The following is a 21,434-nucleotide window of genomic DNA, read 5'->3' as shown; positions in this document are numbered from 1 at the left end:
CTCCTACATTCCTTTTGGGGAGTACTCAAGAAATTAGCCCATTGGATGGGGGGGCCAAGCTTTAAAATGTTTAATCAAGGCCACTTCTGCCATCAGGAAGTCGAAACATCTGTTTGTCATTCCAGGTGGACATTTTTTAACATGGGTTCCTATGGAACATGTTCACATCAATGCATTTTTGTGCCTCTGCATTTTTGGAAAGGGACGGGACTTTTTTTTATCCACAAAATGCAGCAGTTACATGTAATAGACTTCAATGGACTCGCATCCAAAGTGCAAGTACCGCGTTTTTTAACTTGATTTTGCAGCGATTTGCGTTTTGCGATTTATGTGTTTTTTTTTCTAGCTGTACATTGAATGTAGTGACGTCACAAGGGGGCTGGGTCTACAGATGGCCACACCCCCATCATTACCTAAGACATGCTTGACATCGGCATGGACAGATCAGAGGGACACAGCATCGGAGGAGGGACGTCGGTGGGATTGGTGGGAGAAGAAGAAGAACATCAGACAAAGAACAAAGGACAAAGAAGAAGCAGGAGAAGGAGAAACCCTGAGGAGGAAGATGCAGGAGAAGATGGAGGACGACTGGAGGAAGAAGTGGGGAAGAAGATTTAATAAGATGTGTTTAAAACTGTCTACTGTATTTTTTCTCACTACACTACTTTTTTGAATGGGTAGGGGTACAGTACCCCATACGGGTCTGGTATGGATTTTGGGGGGAACCCTACACCATTTTGTTTACATTTTGGCGTGGGGGGGAGGTCCCAAGAGCCCCACTGCCCCAAAGCACCCACCTCCCCATGCTGAGGGCATGCAGCCTGGTATGGTTCTGGGGGGGGGGCGCATGGTTGTCCCCTCCTTTTCCTGACCTGCCGGGCTGAAGTCTTGGATAGGGGTCTGGTATGGATTTTGGGGGGTTCCCTCCGAATCCATACTAGACCCAAGAGCCTGGTATGGACCTGGGGGGCCCCACAATGTTTTTTTCACAATTTGTTTTATCGGGCAATTCTTTTTTTTACATTCAGCAGGAAAGCCCACTGACAACTGAAGACTCATCTGAAGGCTTCCTGGCCCCCTCCTTAACAACCAGCTATATACAGTATACAAAAAAAAAAAAGGTCCATAAAGACGTGGATGAGCGAGTTTGGGGTGGGAGAGCTTGAATGGCCTGCACAGAGTTCTAATCTCAACCTGATAGAACACTTTTGGGATGAATTAGAGCAGAGACTGTGAGCCAGGCCTTCTCGGCCACATCAGTGCCTGACTTCATAAATGCGCTTCTGGAAGAATGGTCAAACATTCCCATAGACACACTCCTATACCTTGTGGACCCCCTTTCCAGAAGAGCTGAAGCTGCAAAGGGTGGGCCAACTCAATATTGTACCCTACGTACTAAGACTGGGATGCCATTAAAGATCATGTGCATGTAAAGGCAGGTGTCCCAATACTCTTTATAATATAGTATATGTGATAAATGGAGCAGGGGAACTTTAATGGGGGGGGGGGGTCCAATAATTGTCCAAAAGGTCTTAATGGTAGAATGACAGTTCAGCCACTGTGTGGTGGATGCTGCTCTTCTTAACCCAGCATTAAGAAAACTCCAATGCACACAGAGTAAATGAAAGAGAGAGCGTGTCTCCATCTAAATGTAGCTGTTTATTCAAGGAAATAAAGCCTAGAGCTATTCCTGTACCCAGCTTGACAAAGGGGTGTGTTCTGCCCCAAAAACGCATACCCACCATGTCAGTGTGTGATGTTATCCACTGCTATTGACTGTGCTGCTCCGAGTCGATCCAGGAATTCCCAGATGCTACGCTGCACAGCTTGCATTCAAGCATGGACTACACCATAGCCACTTGTCTTCCAGCAGATTCATGGTGCAGCTCTGCTAACACTGGTCACTTTCCTGGCAAACACTGCAATTTCTGGCCACTTCCTTACCAAACTCTGCTACACGGACGATGGATGTATGGATTACATGCCTGTTATCCCATTTATGCAATGAGTGCATGCATATTTTTATTGCTTTCTTTTTCTTAAATAAACAACTACATTTAGATGGAGGGACTCCCTCCCTTTCATTTATTCAATGTCCCTTGTGCTGATTTTTTATTTTACTCAACTTAGAACTGTTAATTTAAAGTTTTGTTATTAGTGTTGCTCAGATGGATAACTATTAAATATTTCAAGGTCTGAGTTACTGGTATTTCCTGGGACTCCAGGTTCCCTTTAGAGTTGTTCACATAAATAAAAGCCAGGGCATTAAATCATCTGGTGAAGAGGAGGATTAAAGTTCAGACTGAGTAATTTAAACTTCATCTGAAATGCTGTATGTGTGTTGATAAAAAGAAAACTGCTGTCATTTCTAAGGCTGCCTTCACACCTGAGCGTAGCGTTTTCAAGCAGAAAATTGCGCAAATTTACCACGATTTTGCGGCGTGTTTTGCTGCATTTTTTACCGTGTTTCGCAGTGTTTTTTACCACGATTTGCCACGATTTTGTGCAGGGCAAAAGGTCACCAATGTTAAAAGAAGAAAAACACCCAAATCTGCTCAATTCGAGCGACAAAAAAGGGTCCGGAACTTGTTTGAGCTTCAGGCGTTCGGCTTCAGGCGACATGGAGTGGAGATGTGAACCGTCTCCATTGAGAATAATAGATTTTTTCCCCTCTAGCGTTTTGTAGCTTCAGGCTTCAAGCTACAAAATGCTCAGTTGTGAATGGGGTCTTATAGTTATCATTTTGAAACCATCCCTTGAATGTACAGGCTGGGTTTACAGTGTATATCTGATCTGTGAAATTAAGGTATCATTTGTGATGGAAAATGTTGTGTGCAGATAGGAGGCAGGACCTTAATGCCTAATTTTACATACTTTTGATGTATGTTGGGTTTTTATATGTCTCAGGAGCTGGAGTGCTGAGATATATGTACTTGAGTTCCCAGCTTTGTGCACCTGTTTCCCACTCTGCTCCTGGTTGTAGGACTTTTAAAGGGATCTAATAAGGTTCAACAAGGCCACCTAGCATACTAAGTTGCTAGAATGCAGACAGCACCTACCATCTAGCGTCTTAGGTTACTTCTGCTGCCTAGCTTCCTAGGATGTTAGGACACTTGTTACTCTTGCCTAATGTCCTAGGTTACTATTATGCAGGAGGTTTCTGGCACATAGTATCCTCTGTTGCAGGACACAGGTGGTTCCAGACAACTAGCGTCTTTTATTTGCTGTAATGCTTCCACATGGATTGCTGGGATGCAGTTGACTTCTGCCATGTAGCACCCTTGACATTGAGGGCCAAAGGCATACATTTACACAAAACACTGTATAGCTGTGAGCTTTAGCAGAAATATTTACATGCATACAGCATTACATATGATCCATACGTACAACAGTGGATTTTCCAATTTATTTTTTTCTACACAGCTAAGTGCAGATTTTGATGGGCTCATGCACATGGCAGAAAATATAATGCGTTCAGGTAGGTAATGCATACTTTTTTTTTACATATCTGAACGCAGCTGTATGCTATGCTGTTTTCCCATGCACAGAGCTTCACACAGCTTCATATTCTGGATCTTCCTTGAGCTGCATAAAAAATCTATCTGCATCTTAGGATGCTAAGAGACAGGAGGTGCCTGCGTCCTAGCAACTGAAAATGGTAGGTGCCAGAAGCTGCTCTTGTCATAGCAACCAGGGACACTAGGCAGAGCAGGCCAGCTGTGTCTTTATGTGTGCTGTACACTGTTTGCATGTAAATGTTAGCACAGTTGTTGCATATGTACAGTGTACAGACAAGATTTTACATCATAGGGCATGTGTTTAAGCATTGTAAAGGGTGCAATTGTTGACTACTGCTGGAGTCATTGACTTGAAACATGTATGTAACCAGAGAAATTAGAATGGTGTCAGAGATTTTCATTTGCATTCTTTTTCTGGGTCAGTGGCTCAGCAAGACATTAGATATACAGTATAGGACTTCCAGGCAACTGCCTTTTTCAGGAAGGTCAGGAAAACAATCAGCTGCAGCCACTGTTCAGCGTATTGTGACAATGACCCAGCAGGAGAGATTCCTCAATTCATCACTTTTTCATGGATGGAGGAATCTGTTATAATTTTTTTTGGCTGAACAAAAAAGACTAATAGTATTTTGCCAGCTTGAGTGAATTTGAATTTTTTATACTTTTTTGTTAAACATAAAGTTTTTCCATTCCATTGTTCGTGTCTTCTCTCCATGCACTGTGCACTTCCTATAGACTCTTTGTAGGAGCTCACTGTAGTTAATTTACTAAAACAGGAGAGTACAGAATCTGGTGCGACTCTGCATAGACATCAGCTTCCAGACTGTTTTTGCCAAAGCTTATGTGAATAAACTGAAGTTAGAAGCTAATTGGCTACCATGCAGAGCTGCACCAGATTTAGCTTTCTCCAGTTTTAGTAAATCACCCCCACTGCATAGGAGTTGAACTAAGGTAAACATTGTTGCCCTAGGAAAGGAAGTGTCTTTGGATACACCTTGCTGGCATGACTCAGGCCGCTTTCACACATGCGGACCGTTCAGGTCCGCCTGTCCGTTTTTTTCAGGCGGACCTGCTCCATGTACTTCTATGGAGCGACCGATGTCAGTGGTGACATGTCTGCTGACATCTGATTCAATCCCTGCTGAGCAAGCAGAGTCTGTGAAAACAGATTCGCAAGTGTGAAAGGGGCCTTAAAAAGATTGTAAAGTCTTGTTTTTAAAAATAAATAAATAAACATGTAATACTTACCTGCCCTGTTGCAGTGGATTTGCACAGAGCAGCCTGGATCCTCCTCTTCTCGGGTCACTCTTCGATGCTCCTGGCCACTCCCTCCTGTCGAGTGCCCCCACAGCAAGAAGCTTTCTATAGGGGTACCTGAGCTACAGCTCCACGTGTCCCCTCTCTCCCCTGATTGGCTAACTGACTTTAATTGACAGCTGCAGGAACCAATGGAGCCACTGCTGTGTCTCAGCTTATCAGGGGGGAGAATCCCAGATGGTCGAGGAACTTGTGGGCATTGCTGGACAGTGATGGGGCTCCGGTAAGTATTAGGGGTGCTGGGGGGGGGGGGGGGAGATGGCTGCTACATGCAGTAGGGTTTTTATTGTAATGCATAAAATGCATTCGGATAAAAAAAAACTTCTGCCTTAAAAACTCCTTTAAATAAAAGGGCAAATATAAAAAATCATTTTTTTTTTTTGCATTACAGGATCAAAACAACAAGATATTTGAATAAAGAATTTGGGTTTAGATACACTATAATTCAGAGGCACTCTGATCCATCGCAAGGCACTTATGATAAGACATAATATGGCCTATTTAATTCTACGTTTTCCATTTCTCATAGACTGGGAGTTGATAGTAGGGGTAAACATAAACATATTGGGACTGCAGATGGATAGAAATAATCAATGATATGTATTGTACATAGTATAGCAATGAACAATTTATACAGTGTGATCTGATTTGCAGAACACCTTAGACTAACTGGGTAATATAAAATGAGTTAGTGGGCCAACTGGCTTTTTTATGGTTTGTAAATAAATAAGGGATAGGGAGACATTGGAGGTTATTTACGAAAGTCAATTCCACTTTGCACTGCAAGTGCACTTGAAAGTGCGTGCATTATAAATCGAAGGCGTAGATCTGAAATGAGTGGAAGCTCTGCTGATTTTATCATCCAATCATGTGCAAGCTAAAATGCTGTTTTTTATTTTCCTTGCATGTCCCCCTCGGATCTACAGCGACTTTACTTCCAAGTGCACTTGCAGTGCAAAGTGGATTTTCCTTTAGTAAATAATCCATTGTATTCTAATATAATGCACACTGCAAAAATTAAAATAGTATTATTTTTGTTATAATTTCCTAACCTATGCTTTTCTCTCTCTCTCTCTCTTTTTCTGCAGACCTTTATAGTATTAAACAAAGGAAAAACAATCTTCAGATTTAGTGCCACGCCTGCCATGTATATTTTAAGTCCTTTTAACCCATTTAGGAGGATAGCTATTAAAATTTTGATACATTCATATCCTTTTATAAAATGTGATTTGGGTTGTGTTCGTTTTTCCTTTTAAATTAATATTAAAGTGCAACTTCAACCAACATGTTATGGTTTTGGATGGCATAGGGAAGGGTTAAGGTTTTTATTGCTGTTGTCTCACTATTCTAGGAGGTGAGGACACTCCAGCTGTCAAAGGTGGGATTTCCTCCTATAAAAACTTGACATAGATTGTAACCCTTCCTAACTCTATCCTAAATTAGAAAAAATGGCTACAGTTCCACAAAAATCCATTAGAAGAGCTGAAAGGCTGTACTTATGATTTTCTCTTTTCTAGACAAGTGCTTCAAGCACCGCCATGTTTTTTTGTAGCCTGCTATTGTGTACTATAACTAACTGTCAATGTAGGAACAGGAATGTGGTACTCTCTAAAGATCATTTATAGTCTACCTGAACTCTTATTCCCTGTCCAGAACTGGACATGCAGCCTGGCTTCAAGTACTTGTTCACAGAACACCAAACACTACCACATTTGAACCATCTATGATTACGACCCTTATTCCAGTCATACCACCAGCTAATGAAAAACGCTAGTATGTGCCGCACAATTCGTTATAATAACAACTGAATATTCATGATTTTATTTTAGTGTACAGAGTTCTGCAAGTAACAGAACCATGATGGCCCAATTATTGTATACTGTGTATAGGAGCGGCAAGAGGATGGGCTACATGCATGACTCCAAATTATATGGATGATATCCGCTGAAATTGTCTACACCTCAAGCAAACAGATTAATAAAAAATGAAAAAATATTTTAGCACCAATTATCACACCCTTTTTCCAGCTACTCTGGCTTATAAAATTGGCACGCAATGAATACTTAGTATAATACCATTATTTACCAATAAATTATCAGCCAGCACGAATAAATGTCTGCCTTTCACTCTGCATTGTTAATTTTGCCATTACTGTTATAATCCTTTGAACTGTCTGGATCTTTGTGGCTAGACCAAAGCTTTTGTTTTAATTCTTCATATGATAATTGGGACATTACATGCTATTGATTTAAGTATTTAATATTCACTTAAAGTAAGAGTGTGAAAATTAAAAGGAAAATAATTAAAAGCAGTCCTATGGTTGGCTAATCGCTAATATTTTGCTGTCCTTTTTTTTATGTGCTGTACACATTCCTATGTTTATAGATGAGGAAAACGTCAATAATAGGTCTCGTTGCGTCCTGTATTCAGGACCACGTGAATGTGTGCAAATCATTTTGCCCCAATCCCCATTACGGATAAAGCTACATCTTTAAATGTGAATATGATATAATCTAATCAGCAAATGTTTAAGCAGGTTGTAGACTTTAAACTGGATCTGTAGCTTTCACATACGATTCTCTGTAAGGTTTCTTAACATTTAAGCCCCTTTCACACCAGCAGACCTATCGGGTCTGCCTGTCGATTTTTCAGGCAGACCCAATTGAACCACCCATTGTTCTCTATGGAGCTGCGAATGTCAGCATATATGTCCCCTGACACCCGCCGGCATCTGATTCGATCCCTTCCGCTAAAAACAGATGAATTTGGATAAGGTAACCATCAGTCTGGCCGATTGGCTCAGATCGCCCCATAGAGAATAGTGGGCTGTGTCTGTGTCCATCTGCATAGCGTAGCGGACAGGGACCTGTCATCTGCCTGCTCAGTGGAGTGACCCTCCCTCTGAGCAGGTAGATCCACTTGACAGATTCCGCTCCGTCTGAAAGGGGCCATAGTAAAGAGATCCCAAATATTTTATTTTCTTGAATCCCATGAAAGGAAGGAAAACCTTTCATTAACAAATTGCATGACTAGTACTAAGGCATTGGTCAGATGGTTGCTACAGATAAAGGTTTATTCTTCAGTCAAGAACTAATTCTGGCAAGCTCAGATTGTTAGATTGTTTGAAAAAAGCTGGGTGGATTCATAAATGCACTAAGGGCCAGTTCACACCAGACGCAGACGCAGACACCAGACGCAGTTCCGTTCAGTTCCTTTTTTCTGCACTAAAAATGCATACACAGTGTTTTCCATGTATTCCAATGGCTCTAGTTCGCACCATGCAGTCAGTTTCTGGTGCAGAAACTCACTGGAAACTGACCGGAACTGACTGTATTGGTGCAGAAAAAAATGAACTGCATCTGGTGTGAACTGGCCCTAAATATAACTACATATTTGCATTTATAATTAATAACACCAGGGGTTGTTAATCCAGTGAATATCTGATTGCCTCCTGGGGATCAGGACAGACTTTTCCCCCCCTGCTGGAACATATTGGATCATGCTTTATTTGTTTTTTGTTTTTTTGTTTTTTTTTTGCCTTCCTCTGGATCATCTGTGGTTATAAAATTGTTTACATGGAGAATTTCATTATTTTTTTTTCTGGAAGTTGACCTAGATGGTCTGTCTTTTTTTCAACCTGACTAACTATGCAACCGCTGAGTTACCAGCTGCCCAAACATACCTTTTTAGTTTGGCTGAGGTTACATGAGTAATTTCTCCTGTGAATAACTACTGAGGGGATTCAAGTAGAAAGATAAGTATTTGGGATCTCTTCGCCTTTTTCTCAGAAGCCATGGGGCAAGAGGTGGTTACATGAAACCAGTACAGTACCAATACTAGTTGGCTGTCATTGTGCCTTTCTGTTTTTAACATATTTTGAGTTACTGACCTATAACATGAATGCAAATTAGGACTCCACTATGACTTAAATTGTGACATACTTGTTCCAGAATTGTGACTCATAATGCATCAGAACCAAAGACAGACAGGTAACTAACATTTTCAGATGGAGGTCAGTATGGCAGGTACCATATTTGTTTTTTGACATATTTCCTTTTCAGTTGAATTTTTTATGTATGGCATAGATCTACTTTAATCTTGAATTAAAAAATGGAATGTTTAATGGAATGTTAATTAAAATGTGTTTTTGATGTATTGTAATTTTCTTTTGAATGAATACACACCATATGCTTCCTTAACCTCAGTATACAGTATTTAGCATGATCATTATGTGCACTATTTTGACCAACTGCGTATTCATGACTTTTAGTAATCCCCCAGAATGGTCTAAACAAGTGGAGTAAGTACATGTTTTATTCATTTATTTCTATTTTAATTACTGCATGTAGGATGTGTGGTTTGGCAGCTGTATGTTCACAAGGTAAAGCAGAGTTTATAACACACAAGGAGATGCATCCTAGCATGACCCTGCTTTTTATGTATACAAGCCTGATGCCAGATTTGCTATTATCTAATTATGTTTCATATATCTTTAATAAAAATTAGAACTATTGCATAAGACCACTGGTGGTGTCTAAAATATGTTGGAAAGTACTGTATTGGCATAATGCTTTCAGTGCAAATTAGAAAATGATATTTCTAGTTTCTATATTAAACATAAAACATACACAGTACTGATGTCTGAACATAAGATTCATGGCAGAAAATCCCTGCATAGAAATGCAAGGATCGTCAGTATAGTAAATGTGCATATTCACGTGATTTTTCACACATGCACATAACCATTCTTATTTCTTTTGTTGGGATGTGTTGTATGTGTGAATTTGTGCATATAGGTGCATATTTGTGCATCTACATGCATAGATGCCTAAAATACTGTCCAGCAACACAGATTTTTTTCATATTTTTCACTGATTTATACACAGCACATATTTAGGTGCCTGTGTGTACAAGCACATTAATAGCAATGGGCTGCATTTACTATACTTACATTAGTTATGTGTGAGAAACTTTCTTGTATAGAATGGTAATCTTATCCTTAAAGCGGAGGTCCACCCTAAAGTGGACCTTCCGCTCATCGGAACCCCCCCCCCCTCCGGCGCCACAATTGCCACCTTTCAGGGGGGAGGGGGGTGCAGATACCTGTACAGTACAGGTATCTGCACCCACTTCCGGGATAGCTCTCTGCGTAAAGGGGCGTAGATTACGCCCCTTTCTGCAAGTGCCCGCCCCTTTCCGCAAGTGCCCCGCTGCCTGCTGGGAAACACACAGATCCCAGAGGCAGCGGGGACCGTCCTTATTGCGCAGCGCGACTCGCGCATGCGCAGTAGGGAATCGGGAAATGAAGCCGAAAGGCTCCATTTCCTGATTCCCATACCCAAGATGGCGGTGGCAGCACCCGAGAGACGATGTAGAGATCAGCTTCGGGTGCCGACATCGCGGGCGCGCTGGACAGGTAAGTGTCACTATTTTAAAAGTCAGCAGCTGCAGTATTTGTAGCTGCTGGCTTTTAAAAAAAAATAAAAACGCGGAGTCCCGGCGGACTCCCGCTTTAAAGAATCACTTAAACCTTAGCAGCTGGGTGTATCTCTTGTTGCTGACAGTGGTGTGGTGCAGTTAGACATCAGTCTGATTAAGAACCCCTCACAGATCAGAGACATCATCTGACCTCAAATGATGCAGGCATTTGAGACTAAAGCCTTGCACACACTACTATTTATTTTTTTCCTAACCAAGCGCATTGCACTAACAATCTGATGTTAGTATTGCGATCTTCCCTGCTTTGCTTTTATGTTCTGACAGGGGGAGCTGGTTGGCAGACCTTTTTTGGTCATGACCCTTCAACAGAATAGCACAGCAGAGAAGATCTCTGTACTAACATCAGATTGCTAAGACCGGCTGCTGTACACTTGGGCCGAATGTCGGCTGGTTTCTGTTGAACCAGACAAATCGACCCGACATTCGGGCCGTGTGTACTAGGCCTAAAGATGTTGTAAACCCTGTTACACCACTTTTCACTACAGGTAAGCCTATAATAAGGCTTACCTGTAGATACCGTGAATATCTCCTAAACTTGCACAGTTTAGGGGATATTCACTGTATCGAAGCTGTTGCAGCGGTCCCCACACACCGGGGTTATTTCCGGGTTTGCGGGCTCCAGTGCTGTGATTGGCTGGAGCCACGATGATGTCACTCGTGGGAGCCGCCGTCACGGCACGACTACTGAAGAAACGGCACGAACAGGCGCATGTGCTGATAATGTCAGCACATGCGCCTGTTCGTGCCGTTTCTTCAGTAGTCGTGCCGTGACGGCGGCTCCCACGGGTGACATCATCGTGGCTCCAGCCAATCACAGCACTGGAGCCCGGAAATAACCCCGGTGTGCGGGGACCGCAGCAACAGCTTCGATCTAAGGCAAGTATTTCATAATGAGCTAGTATGCGATGCATACAAGCTTATTATGCATTTGTCTTACAGGTTTTTTTTTTTTTTTTAGTTTACAACCACTTTTAGCGATGTATATGTTGTACAGTTTAGCAGGTCCATGGGGCACCGCTCCGGTAAAAAAGGTGTATAGTGACATATCACAGGTCAACTAATTGAGCTAGTCTAGTCTGGCAGTTGGGTCCTTGATTTCCAGCTCACCTACAAAGCATACCACTGTAATTTGGCAAGCTACCTACCAAATTATATGCGCAGGCTTCTTTTGTTTTGATGCAATACAATTTAGCCTAAATATAATTTAAATGTCACATCTAGAAGCAACACCTTTTAAACACCATCTCAGGTGTCTTTAAAATATAAAGAAATATATACTATGTATATCAAATATAAATTTTTAGCAATTTACCAGTTGTTTTTGGTAATTTATTATACCATACCTGGAAATGTAAAACTTAATGTTTTTTTTTTTCACAGGTACACCTTCACTGGAATTTATACATTTGAATCACTTGTAAAAATGATTGCAAGAGGTTTTTGTATAGATAGTTTTACATTTTTGCGGGATCCATGGAATTGGTTAGATTTCAGCGTTATTATGATGGCGTAAGTATTTGATTCTTTACAGTGCTAAATATAATTTTACATATTGTCTTTGGGATTTTCAAACCAAGTCTTTAAATGTAGCTGGTCTACATCTTTTTAATTATAATTAATTGCAGGAAATGGAGAAAAAATCATGGTCACACTCCAAGTATACTGTGTCTCCTAGGCTTACCTTTAGGCCGAATTCACACTAGCTGCGGCCGCGGCTCTCAGCAGCGGGTCTGGTGTATCCCTGTTCTCTATTTCAGGTGTGAATCAGGCCTGAATTTTTGCCTGAATTTGGACCTGAAATGGAGCCAGAGATGCAAAGGACCCTTTTCTAGTGAGGACCACAGCCCCCCCCCAGAGCTGTGTGAATGGGCTCCATTGAGAGACTGTCACAGTCTCCTGTCATGCGAATTGGATTCGCATAAGTGTGAACCCGGCCTTAATGATGGAATGAGCTCCAAGCAGAAATACATGTTTACTATTTTGCTTGTCCATTGAATTAAAATTTTGTTAAAATTTTTGATTTACACACATTAATCAGGCCTGTAATATACTGTAGTAGCAATCCAGCTTGCCTGTGCTCTCCCCCCATTGCTTGTTCATTTAACAATGAATTGGCATCATCAGCAGTGACCAGTTAAGAGGGAGGTAATCCAGGAAGCAGTAAAACTGAAACAGGAAGCTTTGGAATCAAACTAGAAAAGAGTGTTTTTCCTGTCTTAGCAGTTTGGAAGGGGTGTTTTCAATCCCAAGACTCTAAAGAGAATTATGGATAAAAAGTCATATACATGGACATGTGTCTTTTTTGTTAATTAGTTAACCATAAAACTACATCATTTATGATCCCTGACAGAGTAAGTGAACTGGACAATAAATATTATGATTGTATTGTACTCATAGATCCAATCACTGAATCGACATGATAGCAGCCTTAAAGTGGTTGTAAACCCTTACAGACCACTCTGACCTACATGTAAGTCTAGATTAAGGCTTACCTGTAGGTCCAAGAAATATCTCCTAAACCTACACGGTTTAGGAGATATTTGCAAAAAGACAGTGACAGCTGTCTACGGCGCATGAGCCGTAGACAGCGGCGCGCAGACGCACTGAACATGCCGCTGCTAACAGCGATATGCGTTAGTGGCGGCTCCCCTGCGCTCGCACAGGATTGATGTCATCGCGGCTCCGGCCAATCACAGTGCCGGAGCCACGATACCCGGAAAGAAGATGGACGCTCCATGGAAGAGGGGACAGCGGTGACATCGCTGGCTCCTGTGTCAGGTAAGTGACACATAATGGACTACTATGCGATGCATAGTAGTCCATTATGCTTTATCTTTGCAGGGAAACAAAGAGAAAGTAAACCCATCAGGGTTTGCTTCCTCTTTAAAAATGCATACACGTCTAAATCAGTATTGTACTTCTGGTTTTTCCTACTTGCTCGGCTTTGAGATAATATTTGGTAGGTATATTTGAATTATTTTTCCCCTCCAATTTCTGCTTGGAATTACTACCATCTTATCAGTGGGCAATACTACTACTCCAAGGGGATTATTTACTAAAGGCAAATCCACTTTGCACTACAATTGCACTGAAAGTGCACTTGGAAGTGCAGTCGCTGTAGATTGCTGTAGATCTGAGGGGGAGGCTCAGAAATGAGGTGAAGCTCTGCTGATTTTATTATCCAATCATGTGCAAACAAAAATGCTGTTTTTTATTTTCCTTGCATGTCCCCCTCGGATCTACAGAGACTTTACTTCCAAGTGCACTTGTACTGCAAACCAGATTTGCCTTTAGTAAATAACCCCCTCATTTACCTTATTGGAAAAGTAATATAATTGATGGTGCATTGGTAAATGGTTGTATATGTTATAGAGTTATAGAGTGTCATCACTGCCAGTAATGCCAATTTTTATCATTTTTAAGCAAAAGTGTAATTTATGACCTCTACAGTCAGTGACTGCTTTTGAGACCCATAGTGCAATTACAAAAAGAAAAATGTCATGCTGTCAGAAAGAAAGAAATAGAAGAAAACACTCACATTGTATAGGTGTTGGCTGCAGTAAAGAAATGTGCAGATATAAATTGTTGAAAATTAGGTTAAGTGGTCTCATTATCTTCTCAAACTTTGGGTCACATGATTAAATGCAACAGCTCTAAAATTACATAAAGGGCAAACTGTGGGAATATTTTACAAGCAGACAAACATCCCCTGCCTGAGATTTCCCTGAAATGTTTCTTCTTGTCCAATTAGACTTTGCAAGAAACAAATTAATCATAAGGATATACTGTGCATTGTGTCCTTTTCTAAGCAGAGCTGTGAACAACAGCCATACTGGCCATATAACACTGAACTACACATACAGTGTCTTGAAAAAGTATTCTACCCCTTGAAATTTTCCACATACCACTAACTAAAATCTAGCAGAACCAATTGCCTTCAGAAGTCACCTAATTAGTAAATAGAGCCCTGTGTGTAATTTAAATCTCAGTATAAATACAGCTGTTCTGTGAAGCCCTCAGTGGTTTGTTAGAGAACCTTGGTGAACAAACAGAATTATGGAAGGCCAAGGAACAGACCAGACGGGTCAGTGATAAAGTTGTGGAGAAATTTAAAGCAGGATTAGGTTATTAAAAAAAAATCCCAAGCTTTGGACATCTAACGAAGCACTGTTCAATCCATCATCCGAAAATGGAAAGCGTATGGCACAACTGCAAACCTACCAAGACATGGCCGTCCACCTAGACTGACAGGCCGGGCAAAGCAAATATTAATCAGACAAGCAGCCAAGAGGCCCATGGTAACCCTGGAGGAGCTGCAGAGAGCCACAGCTCAGGTGGGAGAATCTTTCAACAGGACAACCATTAGTCATGCACTCCACAAATCAGGCCTTTCTGAAAGTGTGGCATGAAGAAAGCTATAAGAAGTCCCGTTTGCAGTTTGGAAGAAGCCACCCTGAGCACACCATCCCCACCGTGAAACATGGTGGTGGCAGCATCATACATACATTTAGGTTTTTGGTTTTAACATGACAAAATGTGGACAATTTTAAGGGTTATGAATACTTTTTCAAGGCACTGTACTTTCTTTTATTTAGAGTTACAGTACATATAGTCTTTCCCTAGAGAAAAAGTTTTTTTTTTTGCAAGCCTGGAAGTTCTGCCATTTGCCAGAAAAAGCTGCTGTGTCTGAGAATGTTGGCAACATGTAATCTTCAGTTGTCTGCGTCTGCTCTAACTCAATAATAAAATCATCTAAAACTATGGAAAGTAATTCCAGCCTATTCACATTATGACTGGCCCTCAGTACAGTAATGTGCTGGCCTTGGTTTGATTTACTAGAGGAGCATTCCAAGGCTACTGTTAAGTCCCAATCTAATACTAGCCTGCCTAGTTTGTGTTAACAAATGAAGCCATATGTAGTTGATTCCTTCTCAAGTGTGTATTAAGTCTCATACACACGATCGGACTTCCATCTAACTTTTCCGTGTTTTTTGTTGTCTGAATGGGCGTTGGCCGTGAACTTGTTCTGCATACACACAGCAGAACATTTTCAGACAACTTTCACCAAATCACGTGGTTTTTCAGCTCTTTACCACCACCCTTTGGGCAACTTCTGCTGTTGTTGGCTGATGTTTAGCATTGGTTTTGAGCATGCGTGTTTGTACTTTGGACTTTAGTCCGATCGACTTGTGTACACATGATCGGATTATCCTCCATCGGACATTTGTTGTCGAAAAGTTTGAGAGCATGCACAGCGAACATTTGTCCATTGAAAAAGCAACACAATTGTCCTTGGGAGCATACAGACGGTCAGATTGTCTGATAAAACAGGTCCATCGGACCGCTGTTGTCGTAAAGTCAGATCGTGCGTATGGTCCTATGTTCGAGATATGGAAAAACGTTGTCAGCCTACCATCCAGCCTAATGCCCCGTACACACGATCGCTGTGTCTTGCATACACATGGTCATACAAATGTTGGCCAACAATTACAAACATAGTGACGTACAAGACGTACGTGATACTCGTACTTGATTCCAAGCATGCGTGGACTTTTGTGCGATGTACTTGTGTACACACGATCGTAAAGTCTGACAACAAAAATTTGTTGGTAGAAAATTTGAGAACCCGCTAGCCAACATTTGTTGGCGGAAAGTCTGCCAACAAATGTCCGATAGAGCATACACACGGTCGGACTTACCGCCAACAAGCTCACATCCAACATTTCCCATCGGAAAATCTGATCTCATAACACTCCTACACTTTGCACAAATGCAGAGAGACATTTCAATACACATATCAATCTTGTGTTCTATAAAGAACATATTTGTAATTGACTTTTCTAGGTCCAAGGTTTTCTTCTTAGAAAATATGTTTTTATTTAATCCCATGACCAGACTGTATGTCCCCAGTTACTCTGTTTCAGACATTATAAAATGTTTTCCATTTGTGGAAGCTAAATTATAACCTTCCTTACTTTTTTTTAAATGGCTTTGTAAAAATGAAGAATATTTGTGTCAGTTACTGTCAACAAAGCAAACATGTTTCCTTTTACTTTAAATTTTAAGATAAATGACGCAAAAATCAGACAAAACATTTTTTTTAGTAACTCTATAGAGATAAGTGACCCAAATCTGTGATGAATGGTTTGAGAGTGCAGAATAAAAACCTTGTCATATTCAAATGCAAGATATTTTACCATTCTCTCATCTGGTCTTCCCCTTCCTGTAAGGAAATCTGTGCTAAGAGAAATATGGAGGCTGCCATTGTTGGCCACCTTTTGAAAATGCTAACTGCTTGGCCTTAATACTTTTTGAGTCTGTGATGTAAAGCAGCAAGTAATATCATAGTGAACCCCTGATCCTTATACTTGTTCTAGTTCATTAAAACTCTCACCTTGTAAAACAACCTATTCAGTAAACTAGAAATGAAAGGAAAAACACGTGTATAGATATAAAAAAACAAATACCTTTTTCTTACTTTTTAATAAGTGATCACGTTCTCTCTGTTCTCAGCTGAGGAAGGGAAACAGCAGCACACTGATTTTCCCAGTGAGAGGCTATGCAGAGAGGGCGTGTCAGGACAAGTCTGATAATTGGAAAAGAGCAGGCTGAGTTCCCAGCAGAGCTAGAGAACTAAGCACAAAGTCTTCTCTTGCTTAGTATGGTCAGTTTTTAATAGGAAAGCAGAGGGACTGGCAGGAACAGCATGGATTTTACACAAATGAAGCAATACAAGGAGAACAGGATACTTTTTTATACAAGTATATGGTACAGCTGGCACATATCAGGAATATGAAATGTTGGGTTTACATATTCTTTAGCTCAGAATGTATTTAAAGTGATTCTAAAGGCACAAGATTTTTTTCACCTTCATGCATTCTATGCAAGAAGAAAAAAAAACCTATGTGCATCAGTTTCTCCAGCCCCCCCCTTACATTTCCCCAAGCCCCATCCCGCTCCAGCGATGTGCACAAGTCCTCTCCAAGGGACTCTACTTCCTCATTGGCTGAGACAGCAGCGGGAGCCATTGGCACTGTCATTCACAGACAGTGAGCCAATGCGGTGAAAGAAGGGGCAGGGCCGAGTCACGGCTCTGTGTCTGACTGGACACGCAGAGCCGCGGATTGGGAATGGGGGCAGTCAGCAGGAGGGAGGGGCCAAAAGTGTCAGCAAGAGACCTGAGAAGAGAAGTATTGGGACTGCTCTGTCCAAAACCACTGCACAGAGCAGGCAAGTATGATATCTTTGTTAAAAAAGAAAAGAAGAAAGCCTTTAATATCACTTTACGATAATGATTAGCATTTTCCGAAGGAGGTCTTCAGTGACAGGATACATATGCTTTCAAGCAAAGGTCTTCTTCAACATACAACTCCAGGTTTAACAGTGGCAGCAACCATCAGTTTGTGAGTGTCTGAGCTTATAAATATAAAAATACTTCCTTGTCGTATAAAAGTTCAAGATAATTCAATATGGACATTGCCTACACATGGTGCCACCCATTACCGATAGAAAACAGTTTACATATTCTAAACTGTGAAGAATAGCATTGAATGAGTCAAATGCTGTCTTAAGAGGCTGTTTCCATTCAGTAACTAGGTACTTATGAAGTTTAAAATAAAATCTTTGCTTTTTATCAGACTCTAAAATTTCTAGGTTATGAAATTCTGAGCCACTAACCTCATACTTGGATACAAACTATTCTCTAACATCGGGCAGTTATAGAAACCTTATTTGAAGCACATCGGTTTGCCTATGAATTGCTATAGGCCACCTAAAAATTTTGAAATACTTCCTTAGGCTCAGTCTGGATAATGTAGGGTCTACACTTATCCATCCACCCCATTACAAGTAACTCTGATTTGATTCTGCAGGTATATAACAGAGTTTGTAAACCTAGGCAATGTTTCAGCTCTGCGCACTTTCAGAGTTCTGAGAGCTTTGAAAACTATATCTGTAATTCCAGGTAAGGTGGCCTGCAGTGGATGTTAGGTGTTGGTTAGGCCCTGTGACGTACTTCCTGTTGTAGTTGTTTTGTGTTTTGTCATTGTGTTTGTGTGTGACCTCCCTTATTACAGATATGTGACAGAGTTTGTGGACCTTGGGAATGTCTCAGCGCTGAGAACATTCAGAGTTCTCCGAGCTTTGAAAACTATCTCTGTCATTCCAGGTGAGATAACGTTTAAACACTAAGGCTGATCTTTCATTCACATTCTGTGGTTTCTTTCAAAAATGATACACATTTTTGACTGGCTTTGCAGTCTTCTTTTCTCTAAGGCAAGTATACTGAATGGCTCATATAATACTGACCACTAATAGTGGAGAGTCATTTGGGTTTACATTAGACATGTGCAGAGTAAAATATTTCGTTTCGGAATTTCGTTTTCGTCCGAAAACTTAATTTATTTAGTTACTCCCGAAATTCGTTTTTATTTATTTCGTTTTTCGTTCAAAAATTGCATTCGTCCGAAAATCCACATGAATTACGGTCGAATCTGTCTTGGAAGGCTTATGGTGTCTGTCGAATGTATAAAGAAGATTCGACGGAGCTAACTATATAGCATACTTTAGAACCCTATTAAAGTCTATGGGACTCCAACGTTCAAAATCTAAAGTGCTAATTTTAAAGGCTAATTTGCAAGTTACTGTCCTAAAAAGTGTTTGGGGACCCGGGTCCTGCCCCAGGGGACATGTATCAATGCAAAAAAAAGTTTTAAAAACGTCCGTTTTTTCGGGAGCAGTTATTTTAATAATGATTAAAGTGAAACAATAAAAGTGTAATATTCCTTTAAATTTCGTAGGGGGGGGGGTTGTCTATAGTGTGCCTGTGAAGGGGCGCATGTTTCCCGTGCTTAGAACTGTCCCAGCACAAAGTGTCATTTATGCAGGAAAAAAAGTCCTTTAAAATCACTCGCAGCTATTATGAATTGTCGGCTCCGTAATACAGAGAACACTCATTGAAAGTCATTGATAAAAAAATAAATAAATAAATAAAAAAGCGTGGGGGTCCCCCAAATTCAATTACCAGGCCCTTCAGGTCTGGTATGGATATTAAGGGGAACCCTGCCTCAAATTTAAGAAAAAATTTGACGTGGGGTTCCCCCTAAATATCCATAACCAGACCCTTCAGGTCTGGTATGGATATTAAGGGGAACCCCGCGTCAAATAAAAAAAAAAATTGACGTGGGGTTCCCCCTAAAAATCCATACCAGACCCTTTATCCGAGCACGCAACCTGGCAGGCCGCAGGAAAAGAGGGGGGGACGAGAGAGCGCCCCCCCTTCCTCCTGAACCGTACCAGGCCACATGCCCTCAACATTGGGAGGATGCTTTGGGGGTCTGTGACCCCTCAAAGCACCTTGTCCCCATGTTGATGTGGACAAGGGCCTCATCCCCACAACCCTGGCCGGTGGTTGTGGAGGTCTGCGGGCGGGGGGCTTATCAGAATCTGGAAGCCCCCTTTAACAAGGGGACCCCCAGATCCCGGCCCCCCCCTGTTTGAAATGGTAAGGGGGTACAAAAGTACCCCTACCATTTCAGAAAGAAAGTGTAAAAAATGGTTAAATAAAACAAACACACTTTTGAAAAATTCCTTTATTAAAAATAAAAAAATAAAAAAAAGATTCCAGCGGCGGTAATCCACTCTTGCTATCCAGCGACGGACGGTCATCTCTCCAGCGATGGCTCATCTCATCCAGCGCAGCGAATCCTCCATCCTTCTTCTGTCTCCGTGGAGGAGACACTGCAGGCATTCCGGCGGCTGACGTTTCTTATATACGGAGGGCGGGGCCACCCGTCACCTGACCCCGCCCCCCTCTGACGCAAGGGGAAACCCGGGGTTCCCCGTGACGTATGGGTGACCCCGCACCCCTCTGATGTAACGGAAACCTGCCTGTGTTACATCAGAGGGGTGCGGGGTCACCCATACGTCACAGGGAACCCCGGGTTTCCCCTTGCGTCAGAGGGGGGTGGGGTCAGGTGACGGGTGGCCCCGCCCTCCGTATATAAGAAACGTCAGCCGCCGGAATGCCTGCAGTGTCTCCTCCACGGAAACAGAAGAAGGATGGAGGATTCGCTGCGCTGGATGAGATGAGCCATCGCTGGAGAGATGACCGTCCGTCGCTGGATAGCAAGAGTGGATTACCGCCGCTGGAATCTTTTTTTAATTTTTTTATTTTTAATAAAGGAATTTTTCAAAAGTGTGTTTGTTTTATTTAACCATTTTTTACACTTTCTTTGTGAAATTGTAGGGGTACTTTTGTACCCCCTTACCATTTCAAACAGGGGGGGGCCGGGATCTGGGGGTCCCCTTGTTAAAGGGGGCTTCCAGATTCTGATAAGCCCCCCGCCCGCAGACCTCCACAACCACCGGCCAGGGTTGTGGGGATGAGGCCCTTGTCCTCATCAACATGGGGACAAGGTGCTTTGAGGGGTCACAGACCCCCAAAGCATCCTCCCAATGTTGAGGGCATGTGGCCTGGTACGGTTCAGGAGGGAGGGGGGGCCGCTCTCTCGTCCCCCCTCTTTTCCTGCGGCCTGCCAGGTTGCGTGCTCGGATAAAGGGTCTGGTATGGATTTTTAGGGGGAACCCCACGTCAATTTTTTTTTAATTTGATGCGGGGTTCCCCTTAATATCCATACCAGACCTGAAGGGTCTGGTTATGGATATTTAGGGGGAACCCCACGTCAAATTTTTTCTTAAATTTGAGGCAGGGTTCCCCTTAATATCCATACCAGACCTAAAAGAGCCTGGTAATTGAATTTGGGGGACCCCCACGCTTTTTTATTTTATTTATTTATTTATTTATTTATTTTTTTATCAATGACTTTCAATGAGTGTTCTCTGTATTACAGAGCCGACAATTCATAATAGCTGTGAGTGATTTTAAAGGACTTTTTTTCCTGCATAAATGACACTTTGTGCAGGGACAGTTCTAAGCACGGGAAACATGCGCCCCTTCACAGGCATACTATAGACAACCCCCCCTACGAAATTTAAAGGAATATTACACTTTTATTGTTTCACTTTAATCATTATTAAAATCACTGCTCCCGAAAAAACGGCCGTTTTTAAAACTTTTTTTTGCATTGATACATGTCCCCT

General features: G+C 41.7%; 1 protein-coding gene across 5 annotated transcripts in view; it reads left to right on the top strand.

Annotated features, from left to right (window-relative positions):
* The window catches only part of SCN8A (sodium voltage-gated channel alpha subunit 8), a 323,320-nt gene that overhangs the window by 128,466 nt on the left and 173,420 nt on the right, over positions 1-21,434 (top strand). For 2 of the 5 annotated variants that reach the window (XM_077483713.1, XM_077483711.1), the window contains exons 1-3: positions 9,048-9,135; positions 11,715-11,843; positions 18,410-18,501. In XM_077483713.1, coding sequence (XP_077339839.1) covers positions 9,056-9,135; positions 11,715-11,843; positions 18,410-18,501 — 301 coding nt within the window. In that variant the 5' untranslated portion in view covers positions 9,048-9,055. Of the gene's footprint in view, positions 1-5,923; positions 6,043-9,045; positions 9,136-11,714; positions 11,844-18,205; positions 18,298-18,409; positions 18,502-21,434 lie in introns of those variants that run through there. The other 3 variants (XM_077483714.1, XM_077483712.1, XM_077483715.1) reach the window with 2 other exon arrangements.

This window comes from Lithobates pipiens, unplaced genomic scaffold (assembly GCF_037356315.1).
Source record: "Lithobates pipiens isolate NorthernLeopardFrog02 unplaced genomic scaffold, aLitPip1_a1.2 Scaffold_16, whole genome shotgun sequence".
In the NCBI taxonomy this organism is placed as follows: domain Eukaryota; kingdom Metazoa; phylum Chordata; class Amphibia; order Anura; family Ranidae; genus Lithobates; species Lithobates pipiens.
The sequence above is the reverse complement of the archived record's forward strand: the minus strand, read 5'-3'. Positions and strand labels throughout refer to the sequence as shown.